General features: G+C 45.4%; 1 protein-coding gene across 1 annotated transcript in view; it reads left to right on the forward strand.

Annotated features, from left to right (window-relative positions):
• The first annotated feature begins 15193 nt into the window (after positions 1–15193).
• The window catches only part of PUM3 (pumilio RNA binding family member 3), a 48343-nt gene continuing 40639 nt past the window's right edge, over positions 15194–22897 (forward strand). The window contains exons 1-3 of the mRNA XM_047700029.1: positions 15194–15321; positions 20696–20787; positions 22149–22367. Of these exons, the coding sequence (XP_047555985.1) occupies positions 20703–20787; positions 22149–22367 (304 nt within the window). The 5' untranslated portion in view covers positions 15194–15321; positions 20696–20702. The remainder of the gene's footprint in view (positions 15322–20695; positions 20788–22148; positions 22368–22897) is intronic.

Consider the following 22897-nt stretch of genomic DNA (forward strand, 5'->3'; position numbering starts at 1 on the left):
AAGAATGATCCTCATTAAGATGTTGTCACCGATTGCTTTCCAGATGAACCTAACGGAGCCCCACAAACTGAGAAACACCCGTCACCTTCCAGTCAGCGATGTCAGAGTCATGTTACCAGGTGCGTGACCGGAGCCTGTGATCCGGGCTTTCTCAACCTGGGCACTGCTGACATTTGCAGCTGGATAATTCTCTGTTGCGGGGGCTCTCCTGGGCACTGTGGGATTGTAGCAGCATTCCAGCTGCCAGATGCCAGGAACATGAGGCTCACTTTGTGTCAACGTGGCTGGGGCACAGTGCCCAGCTCTGGTGTCAAAGACTATCCTGGCTCTTTCTGTGAGCGTGGTTTGGGATGAGATTGCCGTTGAAACTGGTGGACTTGGAGTAAAGCAGATGAAGTGGACGGGCCTCCTCCCCTCAGTCAAAAGCCCGAGAAGAACAAAAGACTCACGTCCCCAAAGCAAGAGGGACTTCCGCCGGGAGATCGCCTTTGTACTTGAACTGCACTACCAGCTCTCCCCCAGGTCAGCAGCCTGGTGGCTTTTTGACTACCAATTTTGAACATAGCTGTGTGAGCCAATTCTTTAAAATCAGTCTCTCTATGTGTGTACACTCAGATCTCCCTGATTCTGTTTCTCTGGAGAACTCTGACTGATACAGCCCCCATAGTAACAACCCCAACTGTCTTCAGACATCGCCCCGTGACCCCGGGGCGGGAGATGAGGCTAACGTTCTCTCAGGGCACAGTTTCTAGAGAGGCTGACCTGGACAGAATACTCTAGAACCTACTGGAAGCTGAAATAGCTTCAGGGATGTGTTCTCTCTGTATAATTTGGTTGAAGTTTGTCCCAAGCCCGGCCTGACAGCAGAGGTCTCAGAAAACTCCGGACTCTCTTAAGTTAAAACTAATCAGCCTTAGCCGTGAGCCATCACGCTCTCTCTTCTAGAAAAACTGTATCCTATTTGCCTGAATTCTTCTAAGAAATAGAAAAGGGAATCGCCTTTGAATACAGTCCTTGCAAATGTTCTCATTTACAGGACTCTCTCTCAATTACTTTCTGTTGGACAACACAGTATTGCTGGGAGTAGATGAGCCCTTAACTAGCTCTGTTAATACGGATCGTGGATGCTAATGGAGAGCACCTAAAAGAATTTGTTAAAAAAAAAAAGGCAAAAAAAAAACTTATATAATCATTACTTCTTAAAGTTTAATGTTCTAATTCCTTTCTGAATATGAGTATTGGGTGACTTCCAAAGAGCATCCCTTGATGAGAAGGGTGCTCCCACCGGAAAATGAATAGGGGGACTTCATTAAGTCAAACAGGAGAGTAAGAGCAAACAAGAGCCCCACGTTTGCTATGATTTTAAATGTGGCTTTAAAGGTGTGCCTGCCTCTCAGTAAATGAAGTATGAGCAGGAGACATCTGGCCAAGGCGCCTGTGACCATGAACGTTGAACGAGCAACTTGGCGCAGAGGCACTTTGGGGAATTCCCTCCTTGACCAAGGAAGGAGCACTGAGCCCTGAATTTTCAGGCACATGAAGCCTTTGCTACAGCGGAAGGATCAGGGGTTCAACAGTCCCCTCTTCCTTCTCCCTCTCCTCCCTCTGCTTTTCTACTCTGCCTTTCTTCCCAGCCTCCCTGTCTGCTTCACTCTGTCTCTTTGTGGTCCTTGCTTTGTTTCCTCTCCCTCTTTGGTCCTCCTGCGTCTCGGGTCTGTACCTTTCAAACCCCTTGGGCATTTGTACCCCTTCTTGTTCATGTATCGAATCCTGATGGAGGGAAGAGAAGAATTCAAAAGAGGACGGGGAACAATTTCTGTTCTGTCACTGGGGGGTGTTGGTGCCGAGGAGCCTATGCAGACGGACGGGGTCTGAGAAAGGTCATGCAGACGGTGCTTGCAGCCGAACACTTGGCAAACTGTCACCACTGCCCCACCCACACCACATGAATCTCAAAACAGGGCTACCCGGTGGGTAATTCCAACAAAGCAAACGGGAAAAAGAGAAGTAGAGGTTATATCTCAGTTATTCCTTCTGTTGCAGGTGTGATTTTGCTGCTAAAAGCAACATTTTTTAAATTTTTAAATCAGATTGGTGTAGCTACACTCCCACTCACCTGAGGTATTCAGAGTACCCTTGTTCATGGATCATGGGGTCCTCGGGGGCTCATCCTACCTGTAAACTTGAGGAGTGGAACTTTTTTTTTTTTTAAAGATTTTATTTATTTATTTATTTGACAGACAGAGATCACAAGCAGGCGGAGAGGCAGGCAGAGAGAGGGAGGGAAGCAGGCTCCCTGCTGAGCAGAGAGCCTGATGTGGGACTCGATCCCAGGACCCTGAGACCATGACCTGAGCCAAAGGCAGTGGCCTAACCCACTGAGCCACCCAGGCGCCCGAGGAGTGCGACCTTTAATGTTTAGTTCATTACGATCACCAAGGAAATGCCCAGTCCCCAAGTCCCATGACCTTCAGAGAAGGTCCTTGTGCTCCGCCTCCTTCCCAGCCTCCCTCCGATTCCTTCACATTCCAGGAGCCCCATCAACCCTGACCCCACCTCCAGCCTTTAGCACCCTCCTCCGCTTCCCTGCCTCATTCTACCCTCCTTACACCTGCAGTGGTTACCTTCCATTGCCATTCTGTTCTTCCAGAATCCTGACTGTTTCTTTTTCTTTTTCTTCTCCCTTTCCCTTTCCCTTTTTTTTTTTTTTCTTTTTCTTCCCTTCTCTTCTCTCTCTGTCTTTTTTTTAAAGTCTTTCTGTCCTGCTAAGGAGCATGGGGGTGAGAAAAAGGGGAAATGCGTCTCATTCCTTTAGTTATAACCATGAGAATGAGGTGGAATTAATGCCCCAGGAAATTATTCTCCAGTGCTTCTATTATCTGATTTTCAGACTTTGGTGAGTTTTCTCAAAAGCTCTTGCTTGAAATAGTTGAGCCCACTATTAGCTCGTACTTACCTTACTTCTTTTTCTTTTTAATCTCAGTTATTCTAGGTAATCCTCCTTGAGTCGCATTATTTCTTCATCGTTTTTTTCTTTTGTTCCTATGAAAAAGGCAGAGTGGCTGAAATGAACGAGCCTGGAATTGGGTCACATGCCTCCCTGCTCTCCCATGAGTGTGTTTATGAGCGTTAGGATGCCCTTCTCCACGTCCTGTTCTAATACGTGTCATCTGCAGGTATTTTTAAATTCCTCTTATGAGTACGTATTTCCCCAGATGTATTACAAGAAGGCATGTGGGGCCAGGCCGACTTTTCTCCGAGTTTAATTCCAAAGTCATTAAGTGTCTTGAGTTGTCACCTTATAAGGTAAGAGTCTGTAAGACCAAGCTTGCAATTCCTCCTTCGTAAAAGCTCTTAAAACCTGTTCCTTCTTTTTACGCCCTGCCCCGCTGTTAGCATATTGGTCTGGACCGGTGTCACTCTGTCCAGGGGACTGGCGTAGTCCTCAGTCACACCTCCCTGTAGCAGATCCTGCCAGGAGCTGGTCCGTACCTTCCTCCCTCACCTGTTCACTGCACACTCTCCATCCCCACCCCCCACTGCCGCCCTGCGCTGGCGGATGCATCTTGAAGGGTTTCTCCGAGGCTGCCAGATGACATGTTATTGTCCCTGTGGCAGGCTGAGTAACGGGGATGTTTAGCCGCTGCCCCCAGGAGCAACCCTCAGCCAATAACTGGTGGGAGCTCATGTGTAAACACCCCAGCTCCTACACCTCTTGGTGGGGAGGAACTACCGAAGTGTGTGTTCTACATTGTCTCCCAGGGTTCCCCAACAAGAGGATTCGCCAGTTACCACAGTGGTAAACAGCTTGACAAGGAACACTTGGTTGGCAGCCTTCTTTTTCTTTCTCTCCTAGTCTCTCTCTCTTTTTAAAGACTTTATTTATTTATTTGACATAGAGAGGGAGCGTGCACAAGTAGGGGGAGCAGCAGAGGGAGAGGGAGAAGCAGGCTCCCCGCTGAGCAGGGAGCCCCATGCGGGGCTTGATCCCAGGACCCTGGGATCATGACCTGAGCCGAAGGCAGATGCTTAACTGACTGAGCCACCCAGGCACCCCTCTCTTCTAGTCTTTTATGGGTATCTCCTGACGTCCCCTCCAAAATTAGTTATTTTCACTTGAATCTTTGTTTTGGGGTTGACTTCAGGAGGAACTCACTCTAAGACACTGTCTGTCATGGTTACCCGGACTGAACTATGTGGGCACACTGTTGTTACATTGAGTTTTCTTAATAAGTTCAAAGAGATTAAAAGAAAAAAAAAAAACTTCGCAAACATCACCATCTCCACGCAGAAATTACTGGCCACTTCCCTTGGATCGAGTTCAAATAGTCTTTAGTCTATGGCCTGGGACTCTGTAACACAGCCTTTTTTACCTGCTGTGATTCCGTTTCCTATAACTCCCATTCAGAATGGAGATTCCAATAGTTTGGTCTATGCCCCCATTCCCAGGAGACCCAGTGTTCATCCTGACCCCCAGGCATTTCCTGGTGCTATTCCCACTGCCTGAACCCTCCTTCTCCCCTCGCCTACATGCCCCCATTTCAGTGTACCCAGACTACCAACAATTACAACCATCATCCCCTTTGTGGACCTTTTTGCTAAACACACCATGACTTTGGCACCTTGTCTCTACTTCTTTATTCTGATATATACCTCAGTTTTGTTTATTCCCATCCTGGCCTCCCACCTGTACCGTGAACCCTGCCTAGGGAAGGAAAACCATTTTGCATCTTTCAGACCTAGAATGTGGCCCCGTGAACACTAGATGAAGAGGCAAAATTCAGACTCTGGCATTTACTAACTGTGTGACGATGGGATGTGTGTGTGTGTGTGTGTTTGTATCATATGATACATGTGATATATACATATATATCATATGATACAAATGACATATGTGTCATATGAAATGTATGTATATATATCACCCCTCTGAACTCCTGTTTTTCTGTTTGTTCTGTATTTGTGATCTAATGCCTGTCACATATAGTTGTCATGATAATTTGGGTGACCTAATAAATACTAAAAATGCTCTAGGAACTATCAAGGGGTGTCCAGAAGTTCGTCGGGATTACGTGGTTGGCCAGCAATTCCCCCTGCCACTGTGGAAAGCAGGAATGATGCCGCGGCATTAAGACCAGTGGCTCCCTGGAGATGGAGAATGTGACTATCAGGAAAAATCAGAAAAATATATATCCTTACATCGAGTTTTCTAGAGCCCATTCTTGGGCAAGAGAATTGGATGATCATATCTACTTCACATACTCATTAATTCTGCCAAGTTTATTGATTTGTTATAAGTCGGGTCATTTTTCTCCACTGATCATAACCCTAAGGTGGTTCCTCTTTTCACTCAAAGTAAAACTAAGTTCTTACAATGGCCCCAAATCCTTTCATTTCCTGCCAAGCACTCCTATTCACCTTCTGACCTTGACTTCTGCTACGCTTTTCCCTTGGCCCACACCAGCCACACTGGCCTCCTCCCTCTTCCTCGAAGACACTGGTCATGTGTGATGATGGCTCCCACCTTGGGTCCTTTGTTCTAGCTCTTTCCTCTGCCTGGAAGTCTCCCCTCCCAGAAATGTTTGGCAAACTCCCAAGCCTTCCCTCAAATCTCTCTTCCTCAATGGGACCTCCTCTGACCGCTCTATTTACTACCACAATCTGTCCCCCCAAGATGACCCCACAGTACCCAGCTCTGTTCTTTTCACGGTGGTACTTCTAACATATCCTACAATGTACCCAGCTCTGGTGTGATGCTCTTTGATGTCTGTTGGCAGGGAGTCATAGTTTTGTTGGCTGATACATCCCTAGTGCCTAGAACAGTGCCTGGGATACAGTAACCACTGCATAAACCTAGTGGCTGAATTTGTTGCCGTTGAGTTTTTACTGTGTGCCAGAGAATACATTGACTTTGGTCCCTACACTCGGGAATTGATAGTTGGCATTGTTGGAGCCACAACACTTATTTAGCAAATACTCTGCCAAGCAAATACGTGCTAGACCATCTTCTAAGCCCTGGGGATGTTACAGGAAACAAGACAATTTCCTGGCTCTCATATGGCACATTCTTCTGAAATGATACAGTGATGTTTGAAAGAACAAATATTCATTTATGTAAAGTTCTTGGCCCCCGAAAGTTAAATTCTTGATTGTTATGTTGGTGTCCCAGTTTTGTAGACCGAGCACCCTGCCTTCTATTTACTAAATTGCAACAAGACGTATCAAGACAAACCCTGGATTGTACAGCTCCCCAAAACCTAGCCTCTACTTTCAATGGTGGGAGGTATTTTTGTTCAATGGTTTATAGTATTTTTTGTCCAAGGAGGTTTTTTTGAGGGTTTATTGCTTTGAGTTGCTAAATACTAGATGATTCATTGAAGACTATGTGGCAGAAATTAATCTTGTCAAAAAAAAAAAAAGAGCAAAGAATTAGTCTTTTCAGACGCTAGTGATGACTCTGGTTTTGGTCCTCGTCTTGCCACTGAACTAATCCCATGACTGAGGCAAGCAGAGAGTCTCCCGTCTCCTGACAAGAACGAGCCTGCTGAGAGCAGTAGGAGGCTTGGTTGGCTGAAAGCCTCCAGCTCTCCTACCCCAGGTCCACCATGGTATACAAACCAAGGCCACCGTCCCCCAGGGCTACTGCCAGCCAGACTCAGAGCCCCAGCCCCAGGATGCAAGAGCCACAGTCCCGCCCAACTGGGATTCTTCCAATGGCACTTAACTTTGGGGCTGCCCTCCACCTTGGCCGAAACTTTCTCAGCCTTTCTCGGGGTCTCCTCCCATCAATGCCTCCTTCCCACATTGCAGTTGGTGGTTCTCCCACTTGTCCTGTTCCCATGTTCCTTTATATTCCCTGCGTGACTCTCTTGCATGTCTAAGTCTGCCTTTGCTTTTGCTTCCCAGAAAACACGAGGTAACAAACATGGTACCAGGACGACTCCAGAAAGCTGGTGCTCCGATGGGGTTTGGAGACTGGACTGTTCACCATGGCTGGCAAGGAGCATCACAACCCAAGTGGCATGTGAGGCACAGCTAGTCCTTGGCATGAGACGGTCACTCAGTTGCTTAAAACAACAAACAGAAACTCTCTGATGACCGGGGGGACATCGGGTGGAATGGAACTGCCGATACATTGGTTGAGGCATTTGAAAGTGAAGGGGGTACAATGTATTGAAGGAGAGGGCAGTTGGAGGGTTCCTTGCAGAGGGATAATGAGAAACTGAAAGCAGTTAGGTAGTTAAAGGCTAGTGGGAGAGCCAGAGGCCTCTTTGGCAACTCACAGAGGTGGTCCGTGCCTTCTTAAGAGCTAACGTTCTCTTGTACAGGAAGACGCTGAGGACACCTCTCCCTACAAGACCACACCTGCTCCCCTCCCCATTCACTACCCCTTGGATCTGCCTTAGCTGCCCCTTCTTGGAGTTAAATCCCAGGGTAACCGACTGGGGACATGCTGCGCCTGAGGACTGAGAAAAGAGAGTATACCCCAGGAGACTTACAAGAATCAGGCAGCACACACTGTCAGGAGCCGAGGAGAAGCTGGGAGTGGATTCTGAGGGTGCGTGACCAAGCATTGGAAGGTAAAAGTGAACAAGCAGAGAGACATTGACTTGGAGTCGCTCTCTCAGGACATGGGATTTAACACCCTGGCAAGGACCCAGGGAATGGGACGAACACATTGCCGTGTGGCTTCCAAAGCCTGGAGAGCAAAGGTGAAATGCCTGAGTTTGCCGTAGCAGATGGTGAAAGAGGACGGGGAAAAAATAGACGGAGAAGAGGATCAGAAGCAGTTCATGTTCGTTGGAATGAACAGCAATATTCATTTGCAGTTCTGTGCCAGGGCCATGTTCGCTCGCCCACCTCCTGTCTTAATATAGTCCGAAGAGATCTGGACCATCTGGACAACCTGCAGAACATCACATTGATCCATCACGTCAATAAAATAAATCCATGGCTAGTGTGCTAGAGACCTTGGTAAGGAACGTGTGCTCCAGAAGGTAGAGGACAAGCCCTGCAAAGATTCAGGGATGAGCTACTGCAGGAAAGCTTTCAGGAATCCTAAAAGCTGAGACTAAAAAGGAGGCACATGTTTTTAAGGTCAGGGATGTGTCAGGAGGTCCACTCCACAGTAAGGACACATTATTGTACGTTCCTGCTACAGAATAGAAAGTACTGTGCCTGGTGGGCTTCCTCTGGTTCTGGAAGGCACATATTCCACATGTAGGAACCCTGCTCCAGTGCATACCCCAGAGGACATGGAAGGGTGCCAGCTCTAAGGGGGGCTGGCTCAGGAAGGAGCTGCTCAGCATGTCCAGGCTGTAGTGAACATGGGTTTCCCACTTAGACCAGATCATCTGACAGACCCTGTGGTGTGAGGGTGTCAGTGGTGAGAAAAAAATGCAGTGCTGAGTTCATGGTAACCCATTTAGGAAGGTCGCGTCACAGGAGCTTGGGGTTGTGGCTCAAGGTCATGCCATTGCACATGGCATGCATACACATCTCCAAAAAAGAGCCCCTGGCATGTTACTGAGCCCAACGGAGAGGGGAGACTTGACTCTAGCATACCAAGGAGCCTCCATCCGGATCCGTGCGTTACGAGCCAGTTCTGTCTTGTCTGTCCATTCAAAAAGCCAGAGGGGCCCAGCAATGTAAGACAGAAATGATAGACCGGGAACTGAGCCCAAGTAAGACCAGAGGGCACGAGTTAGTTACGTGAACAGGGCGCACAGACCTCCATGTCACCCGCATGATTGTACCAGCCCCCCGCCCAGCTCCCCTCCAGGGTCTGATGTAGCTGATGGGGGAGGAGAGAGCCCAAGCATAGTTTACAGATGAGTTGGCTCCGTTTGTGGATGGAGACTGAAACTGGATAGCAGCATTATAGCCTTATACAGGCTGGAAGCAGGCAGAGAGGGCAAAACTTCTTAAAGGGCAGGCAGTGCACCCCATCATCCACTTTATGGGGTAGAAAACTGGCCCAAGACGGGAACGTACAGAGATTCCTAATCACTGGCCGGCAGCCCAACCAGCTGGTCAGAGCCTGGAAGGAAAAGGACGATGGGAAATAAGGTCCAGGGTGAAAGCATGTGGATCGACGGATGGGTGGGAATAGACACAAAATACGTACATTTCACACATTAATATTACCAGAAGACATCCACCCTGAACACCGAACAACTAGGTGGACAAAATGACTCAGCCGCTGACATAAGTTTTCAGCATGGAGTGCCCTGGAACCAGCACGATGGGTGCATGAGTGGAGTGGCCATGCTGTCAGAGATGGAGGCCACGCACGGCCCCAGCAGTATCATTTCCACTCACCGATGCCAGCCCAGCTACGGCTTCCTCTGAGTGTAGAACCTGCCAGCAACAGACCAATGCTGAGCCCCTGATGTGACTTTATTTCCCAAAGAGACCAACAAGCCCACTGGTGGTGAATTGGTGACGCTGGCTTCCCTTCCTTCCTAAATGGCCAACAGATTCACTTCATAGGAACAGAGTCCTAGTCCAAGTATGGGCTGGCCTTTCCTGCCCACAGAGCTTCTGCCAGCATCGCTCTCTCAAAGCTTTCAAAGTGCCTGGTCCATAGGTACGGAACCCTACATAACATAGCACATGAATGGGGGATGCACTTCAAGTCAAAGAAGACCTGCGATCCCCAAGTCCTATTACACACTGTACAAGCCAGAGGCAGTCAGCCTTTTAGGGTATTGCAATGGCCTACTGAGGGCACAGCTGAGGCACCACCACAGAGGCCATAATCCACAGACATGGGGGCTCCCCCTCCAGAATGCAGAACCCCTGCAAACCCAAGATCTCTCCATGGTGCTGTAAGAAGGACGTGGGTCTGGGAACCAAGGGGTAGAAGGAAGAATGATCCTGCTTACTGTTGTTTTCAGTGAAACTCTGTGTGCGGGGGGATTGTGTTTCCTGCCCCCAACACTTTGGACTGTGGGATTAGAGGCCCTTGTTCCCAGAGGGAGGGCATTCTTTCCAGGAGACAGAGCCAGAGTTCCACTGAACTATGGATGCCATCTGGACCTACTGGATTCCTTGTGTGCAGGACCAATAGTGTGAAGAGGAGTCAGTGTCTTGGCTGGGACTATTGATTCGGATCATTAGGTGGAGCTAAGGCTGCTTTTACACACTGGGGCTGGAGGGATCAGTATAGCCCACGTGACCCACTTAGTGCCTCTCAGCACTCCTCAGCTCCCACCAGAACTGTAAATGGACCTGTGTAGCAACCCTCACCTTAGAAAGAAATCCCTGGGTTTCTGATCCCCTGAGTAAGGGCTGAGGCACAAGCAGGTAACCCGCCAAGACCTGGCAAGTTAGTAGCTGAGGGTGAAGTAAGAACAGGATGGACGGTGTAGAGGAGATGATGAGTATCTCTTGTAGCCCCAAGGAGATTACACTTCACCTATCATCCGTCTCTCGTAGCTTTCCTCCCCTCGGAGAACAGAGCCATGGGAGTGATAAAGGAGCTGCTCCCCTAACATGGATGGAGAAGCATGTCTGTGTGCACGTGTGCAAGGAGTGGACCCTGGCAGCCATGGGAATGAACTGCTCTAACCGCCTTTCAAGAGAGAACATGCTCTGAGAGGTACGGTGAGCTGACAGCCCCCAGAGGCCACAACTTCAGGCTCTCCCACAGCATCCACACTGGGACCATGCTCTCCCTGGTTGCCCAAACAAGGACTGTGCACAGAGGGGTACTAGAGCTACACATTTCAGTTTCCTTTACTGGACAAGCTTTGCTCTGCAGCCCTGTGAGGGCTCAGATCCTCAGAGCTCACCTACAGTCTGAACATCATCCCACCACATCCTTGGCCTCACCATCTCTCCCTTTACGGGTGTCAGATCAGCACTGTAGTCTGATGTTCTTCCCACTTACTGCTTTCCCCTGTCTTCTCATCCCTTGCAGGCTTTTCCACCAAAAATTTCTTGGCCTCCTAATTCTATCTTGGCATCGGCTTCCTGGAGAGTTCACACTGACACGATGGACATAGTCCAGTCAGTTAATTTATTTCTGTATCTCGAAAGGAGGAGGAAATTTGGGTAGGTAGAAGTAGATCATCACTGTAATTCTTGATGTAAACTTTCTATAGTTGTAAAAAGTTAAATGGAGGGAACAATTTGGAAATGTATAATTATCAATATGCTTGGTTTTAAGACTTTATTGCTCATAAAGTAAGGAAATCAGAGGCTAAAACCAGTCACTACTGTCCAAAGGAAATACCTCTTATCAAGCCTTTAAACAAAATTTAAACAAAAACTCAAAAACATGTTAATTGTTCTTATTCAACCAAAACCCAAAACTGGTACATGTTGTTTGCGGAGTTTTGTCTTATAAAACCATAGAGCATTGTAAGTGCTCTCTATATAAATGATCATTTGTGAGCTTTATGTGACATTAATTAACCTTGGTCTTTATTTCTCCATCACATGCAGACATGATCTTTCATTAAAAGTGGCGCTTTATACTACAACCAGATAAACATTCATTTCGGTCGTGTTTTTTTTCTTCTACCCCTGAGCATAGAATCAAAGAAAGTAAATTAGGGCCAAGATCGATTTTGTGTTTATGAGACAGCAACCAGGACATTATGAATGCACAATTAATGTTTAGACGATATCAGTACACTTTGTAGCAAATTTATGGTATTGAAAAACATAATCTACCCTACTCAGAAGCCGTTCTTTTTTACTAAAAGAAAATGTGTTGGCAACTGCTCCGTTTCCATGGATTTGTGATTCTAATAGGCCCTGAAAATAAAACTCAATCTTTGCCAAAATCTCACTTATGCTTTATATCAATAACATGCCCTTTATCCCTGCTTACACATTTGGGAAACAGAGAAACAACACCAATTAGTTAAAAATCCATTAATTAGAACTCTAAAAAACTGATTTTAGGAAAGGGGAGATGTGTGGGAGCTAACACCTAACACTTTATTTTTATGAAAAAGAGAAAAACTGCACAAACTTATGAAGAGTTGAAAAAAAAAAAGCAAACATTTTCCAGAATACATTTGAAAGTATATATTTCAAATTTAAACCATTTTCAGTATAACATAATATTAAATAACTAATGGACACATCAAGCAGCAAGAAAGATACAGTTATGTCCAAGACATTCTACCTAAAGAAACAAGTGTATTATACGTTTGATTCTTTAATTCTGGTGGCAGAAAAGGAGGGTCAAGAGGGTTACAGGGCGTAATCCTCAGTTAACTAGAAAATCAAATCAACAACTAGAAATCTATTCTTGAAACAAGTGGCTCTTAATTTTAGCCACATGGTAGTTTGGGGGAACTCTCCAAATCCTGAAAGCCCAGGTCCCACTTCAGATTAATTAAATCAGCATTACGGTTTGGTTTGGTTTTGCTTTGTTTTGTTTACAGGCGATTCTGATGAGTGGCCAAGACTGGGATCTGCAACCTTGAATACTACAATTATTTTAAGTTTTAGCTTATCACAGTTATTTTAAGTTTTAAACCAGATTAGTTTAAATTGCAGATTAAATCCCTACTGTGGGATGGAAGCATATTTGCCAAGGGGCTTTCATTTTCCTGGAGTACTGGAAAAATAATTAAATCCGAATACCATGATTAACATTGTGTGTGATGGGCTTCTGATCCTGAGGGTGGCCATGTAGCTCAGTTCCAGGCACTGAAATAGAAGGCAGATCCTGCTGGATCCTTTCTAGGATCAAAAGACCGAGTCCTATTGGGTGGAAAAAGTGAAAAGTGAATTTCATCCCTTTCCTCATTCCCCTAGTCCTAAACTCTGATGTGAATCCTGTAACTGAATACATCTGGCCTCATAAAGCAACAGTGAAATAAGTCAGAGAAAAACTATTACTGTATGCTTTCACTTATATGTGGAATCTAAAAAATTGAAACTCAGAAAGAACAGATTGGTGGTTGCCAGAGTGAGGGGGACAAGGGAGGCTAGGTGAGGGTGATCAACAGGTACAGAGGGGGAAACAGAAAATAAATAAAAGCAACAAGTGTGAACACTGAAAGTCAACACACTGAGCCTTGCGGAGCCCAGAAACTGTGAAGGAGCTTCGGTCTGTGACGACATCATTGTGTCATTGAAACTTAGGAAACTAACTAACTTTAGAATTTTTGTTGTGTGAAGAATTACTGCTTAAGCCTCTAATAGCTTGAATTTCCATTACTTGCAGCCAAAAGCATTTCCAACGGCTACAGCTCAGTTCTCTGTGTCTTTCTCCTTTCTAAAGCTATGCATCACTCAACATTTATTCCTGGTTAATAACTACAGTTATTATCTTTGAGTCATGCAGCAACCCCAAAAGGTAAGTGCTACTGTTCCCATTTTATCTATGCAGGAACTGGGGTTCATACAAATTAACTATCTTGTCCGTGGTCCTACAGAGCTGGCATTCTAAGCCAGATTCATTTGGTTCCAATGCCAATCATCCTAATTACAGTGCTCTAGAACCTCTTAGCCGTGTAGAAGTCTAGCTGCTCTGATTAAGTTCTATGCTGTATCATTTAAGGAGAGCAGTTTATGCTTCTAGGAATACACATATTCCTAATGCTCCACATTGAGACCATTAGGTATTTGAAGAATTAATGGGCTTAACTTGGCTAACTGCAAAATTACAAGATAAGCTTTCTTTGTTACTATTCTGCAAAACTATGAGACACGTTCAACTCATTCCAAACAAAAACACTCAAGTCGATTCATTTCTTGGCAGCACAAAGGACTTGATCAATTGCATTATTAACAATCATCCAGGGCTTAGGTATGTGATTTTTTTTCTCTCCCTTGTGAAAAGACAAATGAACAGTAGGGTTTACATGGATATGTCTGAGAAGATATGGGGTGCTGGCCTTACAAAGGAAAATGTATTGTTTCCCTGCTGAGCTGGGAGTCAGCTTGTCCCTCTCCCTCTGCCCCTCCCCCTGCTGTGCTGTCTCTCAAATAAAATCTTAAAAAAAAAAAAAAAGAGAGAGAGAGAAAGAAAGAAAGAAAGAAAGAAAGAAAGATGTATCTGTTCCAGGTATCGTGTGGTACGCTGTATCTCTGCTCTCGAGCCTTTACTAGGGAACTGATGGGTTAGGGAAAGCACTCCGGAGGCAGCCATGTTGCCTTTGGAGTCAGGCTCATCCCAGCAACTCTACTGTGTTTCCCCTTATTTCTCTAAAACGAAGGGAGAAGACCTACTTAAGTGAGCTGAAATGCAAACATACTTACAATACTTAAGGCAAACAGTAAGTACTTAGTAAACATCTATGTGTTGAGTGGAGGGATGGGTGCCTGAGAGGTAACGACGGCCCCCGCCTCAGTCTAGTGAATTACCAGTCTAAAGCCTTAAGGAACAGGAAACGGTGCCGTCTGCAAGGCAGTAAAATCCGATGTTTGACACACCTGAGATCATGTCCCCAATTCCTCAACTTTTCAGGTGGTCAAAAGACATGTGAGTGTCCAAACCCCCAGAACCTGTGAAAGTGACTTGATTTGGGAAAAGATCTGTGCAGATGTCCTTAAGTAAGGACCTTCAGATGAGACCATCCTGTATTATCCCAATGGGCCTTAAGTCCAGTGACAAGGATCATCACCAAATTGTGTTCGGTTCTTCACCTGTAAAGTGGGGATAATATCCTAACTGCGGTGTCATTTCCTGGGGTGGGCCATGGGGTCACTGCAGTCTGGAGAAGCGAGCAGGCCTTAGAAATGACATTCACTCAGCGCTGCCATTCTCATGCACCGTGCTAAGCCCTTTCGCGAATGACTTAGCGATCTCCGTTTTACTGATCTGGTAACCAAGGCTCAGCGAAATACAGTAATTTGCCCAAAACCACACAGCTAGCAAGCGGGGTGGGGGGGGGCGACTTCCGAGAATTTATCCTCCACGCTAGACTGCCAGAGAGGATACAAATGAAAGCCCTCTAGCAAAGTCAATTATTCCGGCATTAGCTCAGGCGCCACACGACTCTACTTCAAGAACCCACCACTGGCCGAGATACCGCCCTCCTTCCCCCGGCCGGGGAACGACAGGGTTAATGACGTCACTTTCAGGGGCCTGTGATACGCGGTTGCCCGACGGATCCTTTCAAGGGCCAAAACTCGCGCATGGCGCCTATAGATGAGGTCATTGAAGCGGACCAATAGAAATGCTCAATTTCCGTTTTCCCGGCGAATTCTTATCCTTTAACCCCCGCTCCGCTGCGGAAGAAGGAAAAGGCGGGCCCGGGGGCGGAGCAAGTCGAGGAAGCGGAAGCGGCGCTTCGGCGCGTGTCCCCGCGCCGGCCTCGGCCCCACGCCTGCCTGGGCCCCATGTGCGCGGTGAGTGCGGCGGGATCGGCGGCCGCTCCTGGAGGGGTTCGCTCGCCCCTGCCCGGTGCTGCAGGGGACGGTCGCTCCGAGTGGGCAGAGCGGGTGCAGGTGCTCACGCCTCTCACCTGCTGGACGGTCTTCTGTGGCCTTTCCCGTTCTGGGAGTTTGGGGGTGGACGGGAGCTTGGCGACTGCTCTTCCTACGGCTTCGACCTCGCAGTGCTTGGTTGGGCTGAAATCCTTTCGCTTTGTATAGTCCCGGCGGGTGCTGCCTGCGGTCCGCCTCTCTGTCGTGCGTTCCGCGGACCTGCCCTCCGCCCTGTGCGTGCTGGGTGTCGAGTTTACAACCTGAATGAATGTTCAGTTGCAAGTTTTCCGCGCTGGGAAGGAAACGAACTGGGGCCTGAGACGAGGATAGGGGAATCTGAAGTGGTCTTTAAGCTGAGACCTAAAGCAGGACGAGAGGCAACTCTGAAATCTGGAAGCCCAGGGAAGGCTACTTTAAGCAGAGGCAGTGCCTTGGGCTAAGCTCCTGCGGTGGGAGCTGTGGAAAGGGGACCGGTGTGAGGTAGGGGTACTGATTAAGTTAGAGGGGTAGGGAGGTTCTGTGGGCACCACGATGAGTGGTTGAGATTTTATTTCCATACAGTGGGGAAACGGGCCCGTTTCTCTTCTCATCTGTGGGAAGCATTGGAGGCTTCTAAGGAAGGAAGGAACATGATAGGCACAGGTTCTATTTTGGAATTGTGTGTGATTCTGATTATTACTGAGTATATAAGGAAAGTTTTGATGGTTTGGATTAGGGTGGTGGTAGTGCAGGTGCAAGTTGGAGAGTTAGCGGTATTTTTAAAGGGATTCGAAAGAACTTATGGAAGGATTGAACATAGCCGACAAGGGAGAGAAAAATGTGAAGGGTAAATCTTGGGTTTCTCCCCGAGCAGTGGAGTGGATGGTGTGCCACCGCCTGAGAAGGGGAAGCATAGGATGGGGTATGACAGATGAGGATGTAGTTGTTTGAGGGTGTTTTGCAGTGGAGATACAGTCAAAAATTTCATTCTGGACTTATTAAGGGCTAAGTGCTTGTAAGAGAGGCAGACGAGGTGTCAGATAGGCAGTTAGAAATGCAGAAGTTCCTAGTGGGAGACAGTTTGGGAGTCCTCAGCATAGAAAGCCGCGGGATTGGACGAGATCACTTAGGGAGAAATGTGGAGAGAGAGGGGAAGACTTGAGACATGCCACTGTTCAGAGGTTAGATATCAACTGTGTACCTCTTTCAAAGTACAGTGCTGGTCCTGCTGAGGGGGTGGGATCAGTCACCTGTCCTTCCATGTCCGGGAAGTCTCTGCTATTTCATCTCAGAAGGCAAAATTGGGCTGTATGGTTTTGAACACTTTATGTATAATTCAGCGGTAACACTGAAGTGTGCTGTATTTTAATTTTGTTTGCTTGTATTCCACCACTTTGAATTTGTTTTTCATGTATTTTTTTCAACCTAGTAGCTTTCTATCACATAGTGTGTTTGTATGCCTGGTGTGAAGGTCCATGGTGTCAAGTTCTAAGAAGGCCATCCAGGTGTTCCAAAAAGGATTAAGAAGGAGAATCATTTGGGAAAGGAGGCATATGGAAGAGAAATTATAAGAAATTGTCATTTAAGCTAGATTCAAAGAATGGGTAGGATTAATATTAATAGAATGGCTTTAAAGTTTGGATCCTGAAAGAGAACTGAGGAAGTTTGGCCCTAAACTTGATTGGCTTTGAATGCCTGTGTGAGTTTGAAGTGTTTCGTGGAGTCAGTGGGAAACTTTTGAAGGTGCTGGAGCAGGAAGATGATGTGAAATTGGTGACTTTGTGGAAGATTGATCAGGCAGCTGCGTGTGGTCACAGCAGAGGAGATCCACAGCAAAAAACAATCTGAGTACGAGATACAGCCTGAATCAGGAATAGAGAGAAGGAAAATAGAAAAATAGAAGGAAAAAAGAGGAGACAGTTGTGAGAGCCACAGGAATGTGATGGTCAGATATGATGGTACAGAGTCCCCAAGCAGATATATTTTGTTAAATGAAAGAAACAAGACTCAACAGGCCGTACACAGTTTGGTTTCATTTATATGACATATTTGAAAAGAGGCAAAACTAGAGGGGTGGAAAACAGATCACTGACTTCGTAGAAGAGCCAGGACAGGGTGATTGCAAAAGGCCTCCACTGGGGACTTTTTGGAGTTAGGAAACCGTTCTCCAAGGTACTGTGGTGGAGGAGAGGTGACTGCATTTGTCAGAATCAACACTGTACGCCAGAGAGTGCACCTCACCGCAGATGAAAAGAAAGTCAGCCAGCATGTCTGGAAACGGAATGTGGACTGCAAAAAATAAATCTAACTGGTACAAACATATAAAATAACTTCACTCAACAGGGTGGTGGGGGGATTTGACCTAAGTAATTTTGAAAAATAGTATTTTGAATTACTATTGTGAGGGAAAGGAAAAAAAGCTGTAACTAAACTCCGGTGGGTAAGTTTGTTTCCCATAGCCCTACAGTTGCGCCTTCTGAATCTGCTACACAAATCGGTGGTGATCCTGGGAGGCAAGTTTCTCACTGTCAAGACAAGTTACAAGTAAAGCAAGAGGGGAGACTAGAGTAAATTAGAGTTGGATACATTAGGAGAAACTTATTTCATAAAGAAATACAGGGTCCTGTGTCCACATTGGTTAGTGTACAGATGCGTATTACCAGCTCTTTCCAGTGGAAATAGCTAGAAGCAGTGACAGCAAGCACACCTAGCACTCAGATCGTACCGTTCTCAGTAAAGAGAACCGGGTTCCTTGGAGAAATGGCTAATTTCAGGGCTAGTCAGGGAAGATAGAAGATGAACTTAGAACTAGTGCTAGGAAGTAAGGACAAGGAAAATAGGACGGGTCATGTCACCAAGACACAGAGCGACCTGGGAGACTTCCCACTGGCCAAAGCTGGAACGGTTTGAGCAGCAAAGTCACTATAGGATTAGGTTCTGCACCAAGTAGCAAAATATGTGTGAGACTATACTGATGTAAATAACTGATTGAATAAATAAACGGAGAAACGACAAACTTTCCCTACAGAAAAATTAAAAATACTAGAGGTAGACATAATGAGAGGAGAAAATCACCATGAAAACACCACAGTAATTGCTACAGGCAGGATCCACTGGAGAACACTAAAATCAGAGGGTGACAATTAGGATATTTGCATAATCTCAAAATGTGTCACCCCAAATATTTATCAGTTGCTCCGGTGATTTTAACATACAGATTTTTAGTGAAATTCTTTAGGACTCCCCCCCCCCCCGCATCCCCCAGAAGTGGAGGTTAATTCCCCTCTCCTGGTATGGGCTGAACTTGGTGACTTGCTTCTAATAAGTATGGAAAGGGAGAGATGGTAACTTCACAGTAGAAAAATCTGGGGCGCCTGGGTGGCTCAGTTGGTTGAGTGACTGCCTTCGGCTCAGGTCATGATCCTGGAGTCCCAGGATCGAGTCCCGCATCAGGCTCCCAGCTCCACGGGGAGTCTGCTTCTCCCTCTGACCTTCTCCTCGCTCATGCTCTCTCTCACTGTCTCTCTCTCTCTCAAATAAATAAATAAAATGTTTAAAAAAAAAAATCTGGCAAACACTGCCTTATCCAAGGGATCAGAGTTAATATCACCAGTGCGGGCAGTGTATGTCTGCGATGCTCTTCAAAAATGTCCATCACACCAGTCCGATGGTGAGAGAATCTCAGGCAAACCCCAAATGATTTTTCTGCCAATTGCGTGACCAGTACTATTCAAAAGTATCTCGGTCGTGAGAAAGAAGACCAAGAAACTGTCCCTTGATGACTAAACGCAGTATATCCTGGAACAGAAAAGGACTGGCAAAATCCAGAGTTAATGGTACCAAAGTATTGTACTTATGTCATCTCTTGGGGTGGGATGTTAACTTTAGAGGAAGCTGAGAAGGGTGCTGGAGCTTTCCTTCTGTTTCTCTCTCCAAACTCCTCTGTAAAACTAAAATTATTTCAAAATAAACAGTTAAAAAACAAATGTACAGAGAAAATCTGTAAATGATTGTGTTTTTAGTTGAAGACAAGCACAGAAGAACTAAGAAACGCAGGTGTAGTTATGATAAAGCAGCCAAGTGATAAAATGACCCTACGGTTACCAGTGACTGAAGGAAAGGGAGTGATTCTGGGGCCATCCATGGTGAAGAGTTATAACAGTGAAGCCTACACTAAGCTGCACTTTTCCAGAGAGTTCTTTGGAATCTTACTGGTCCCTTGAGATGTTTCAAGGAAAAGTGAGTCAGCTGGGGTTGGAAAATCTTGCGTACTTTAGCCTGTGCTTCGTTTTCCAGGTATTTGAGTACCAAATGAAAAGAATCTGAAAAACCTTTCTTTAAAAAGCCTAGTTAATTATTTTCATTTAATTCACTATTTCTCAAATCTATGCCGTCTTTGAACCCTTCTTTTTTCCTTATAGCCACTAATAATCTTGCCAAAAATTAGTTGTTCTTGGAAAATTTCCAAGTCTTGGGAAATCTTGGAAAATTCTTGTTTTAGAAATATCCAGTATTATCTAGGAATTTCTTTAGGGGGTCAACTTTAGAACTTTAGAAATCAGTTGAATGTACAACTTTGGAAGGTAGAGAAATAGCCAGATGGCATTTGCTCTTGATGTAGTCTCTGCTTTCAGGAACCTTGGTTAATTAAGGGGCTTTCTGTTGTGTGCCCCGTGCACGGTGAGGTCTCTATACCCAGAAGTGACTTGTTAGATTTCCTCTAAATGAAATATGAAATATTCCAACATAATCTTACTTTGGAAGCCACTTAAAATTACTGGTCACCTCTAAAAAAAATAGCCAATTGAACATTAGAAGTTTTTGTTTTAGCTACACTGGGTTACATAGGGGACTTGTAGGCAGTCTTTGATTTTCTTTCGTTAACTTGAATATTGGTAAGTGCAACCTATTTTTTTGTTCTGGACTTTTTAGGATGGAAACCAAGAAATCAAATGGTGATATATCGTTGGTTTCTCATCACAAAGCGGTCCTAGATTATAGGAAACACAACACCGAATCATAGTTAAATAATGGTCTGTTTTTACCCAGAGCTGTTGTTGAATTGTTGTCCCCAAATACATCACACACTAGCCAAGGTGTGTGTGTTCTTAGATTTTGTGTTGCTGTCTTGTTTTTTTCATTTTTAAAATCTTCGAAGCATGGATTGTGTAGTTCCTGGACTCAAGGGCCCATGGTGGACGCGGGTGGTTTGTCCTGCATCTGTGAAGGCCCTGGACTAAGTGTGACCCTGGTTGATGCCACTTCCTGGCTGAGAACAACCCAGTGATCCCTTTGGGGTTTTGTTTTTGTCTTCCAGAACTGCTATGATGGAAGTTAAAGGGAAAAAAAAATTCACAGGAAAAGGTGCAAAGACATCACGAGAAAAAAACAGAGTTCATAAAAACAATGGTAAGAGAGCCATACCAAACCATGCTTCCTATAGGACGTGGCCCTATAGTTGGAGGGAGTGGGTGGCGGGATGAGGAGGCGTAGAGCAGATGCCAGTCTGTTTTCCTGGGTTAGGATTAGGAAAAAGCAAGAGTTAACTGTGTCCCAGTTTGCATGTTCCCCATAAAACTAAGACATTTTAGAAATTGCCGGGACAATCAGAGGATGTTATACTCAGGGAAGACCTCTCATCTTAGCTGGGAATGCTGCTGCCACATTTTCTTTATTAATTTGCTGTGTTCGATAAATTGTGCCTGATGAATGCAGACTACTGGTAAACCAGCTTTCATCGTCAGTGGTTCTAATTGTGCAGTCTCTATTATTCCATCAGGTGTCACTCTTGCAGAGCTGAAAAGTCAGAGACTCGTAAATGGCCTAAATGATTCCTAAGGCATCTTCAGTTTTTTTTCTCGAAACAGTCGTAGGGCTTAGCTATTACAGTTTTCTTCTCATTTGTTAGCTACTTCATTTGCAAGCTTGAATTAGCTAATGATTTTTATCAAATAACTGTACTATAGGCTTTGAGGAAATTTTTCCAAAACTATCAATTCTGAGAAAAACTAAGGTCTCTAATTTGATACGATATTTAATAAAATAATAACATCCTTAACATTTTAAAATAAATTAACATCTTTAATTTTAATTTGATATGTGATTTAAAATGGCATTTCTAAGTTTTAGGCGTTCATTTTATTTTTAGATTTGTTGTTATTGAATAATTGAAAATTATGTATGAAGACTTGAACAAGAAGTCATTAAAGTAGAATACAAGTTATATAAGTAATAATTTATCTTATTAAGTGATGTTAACATGCTTAAAACAGAAATACACCTGACTGACAATAACAGTTAACCAAAGCATTATGGATAGTTTTTATTATGCATTTCTCTAGTTTGTTGATTTTCTATAGTGAATCTGTATTATGATTTTATAAATCAGAAATTTATTTGAGAGCGAGAGAGAGCACCCACATGCAGGTGGTAGGGGAGGGACAAGGGGTTGCAGACGAAGAGAGAGAATCTTAAGCAGGCTCCACGGCCAGCACAGAGCTGGACCCGGGGCTCGGTCTCATGACCCTGAGAGTGTGACCCGAGCCAGAATCAAGAGACACTCACTCAACTGATTGAGTCACTGAGGTGTCCCTAAACCAGGAATTTTAAATTTTGTTTTTACTTTTTAAAATCCTGTTCTCCATATTTGAGAGTAGGACACAGTAGGTTTCCCTAAAGAGTGTGTAATTTTGTGTCACAAATAGAGCCCAGTGAATAAAAGAGACGCCAACGCAGGATCACTGAACGGTGGTGGTGATTATTATCCCTAGATTCTGGCTTGTCAAAGACGTTTCCAAGGAAAGCTGGCAAGGAAGGTGGACCTAAGATCACATCTAAGAACTTCGAGAAATGTGCCGTAAAACCTGGGAAAAAGGGTGTCAGGCAGTTCAGAAATAAGCCTCGAGGGGATAAAACAGCAAAGAACAAAGTCCAGCAGGCAAATAAATTCAACAGGAAGAGAAAATTCCAGACGGACGGCAAAAGTGATGGTAAGCACTGATTCCTTCAACTTAATCTTTGTGGAAGCCTTGTTGCGCCCAAACTGTGGGGTGGTGGTAGGGTGCTCTGGAGGTCTGGTAGAGGAGCCCCATTCTTGTTCCTTGACAGACCGCATTTGGGGTGGTGAGAATAAGTAAGCCCCAGAAAGCACCTTCCATTGGTCAGAATTGTCTTCTGCTATCTGGAGTGCCTTCCTTCCCAGACCCTTGCTGGACTCTCCGCGCTGTGGAGTTCAGCTGAGCTGGCGCGGCTTTGTGCAGTAGAACATCAGCGAAACATCCCTTTCTGGAGGCCAAATTTTATTGGTCAATTGAATGATTCAACGAACAAATATTTGAGTTTTCTGTGCATTTTGCCAGTAGATGGGAAAGAAAAATTGTCACAACCCGTAGGGGTACAGGTGCCACGTCAGCTGGAGCTCTTGGCATGGCATTTTATTTATTTATTTTTTTAAAGATTTTATTTATTTATTTGACAGAGATCACAAGTAGGCAGAGAGGCAGGCGGGGGGGGGGGCAGG

The sequence above is a fragment of the Lutra lutra genome, chromosome 13, assembly GCF_902655055.1.
Source record: "Lutra lutra chromosome 13, mLutLut1.2, whole genome shotgun sequence".
Taxonomy (NCBI): Eukaryota; Metazoa; Chordata; class Mammalia; order Carnivora; family Mustelidae; genus Lutra; species Lutra lutra.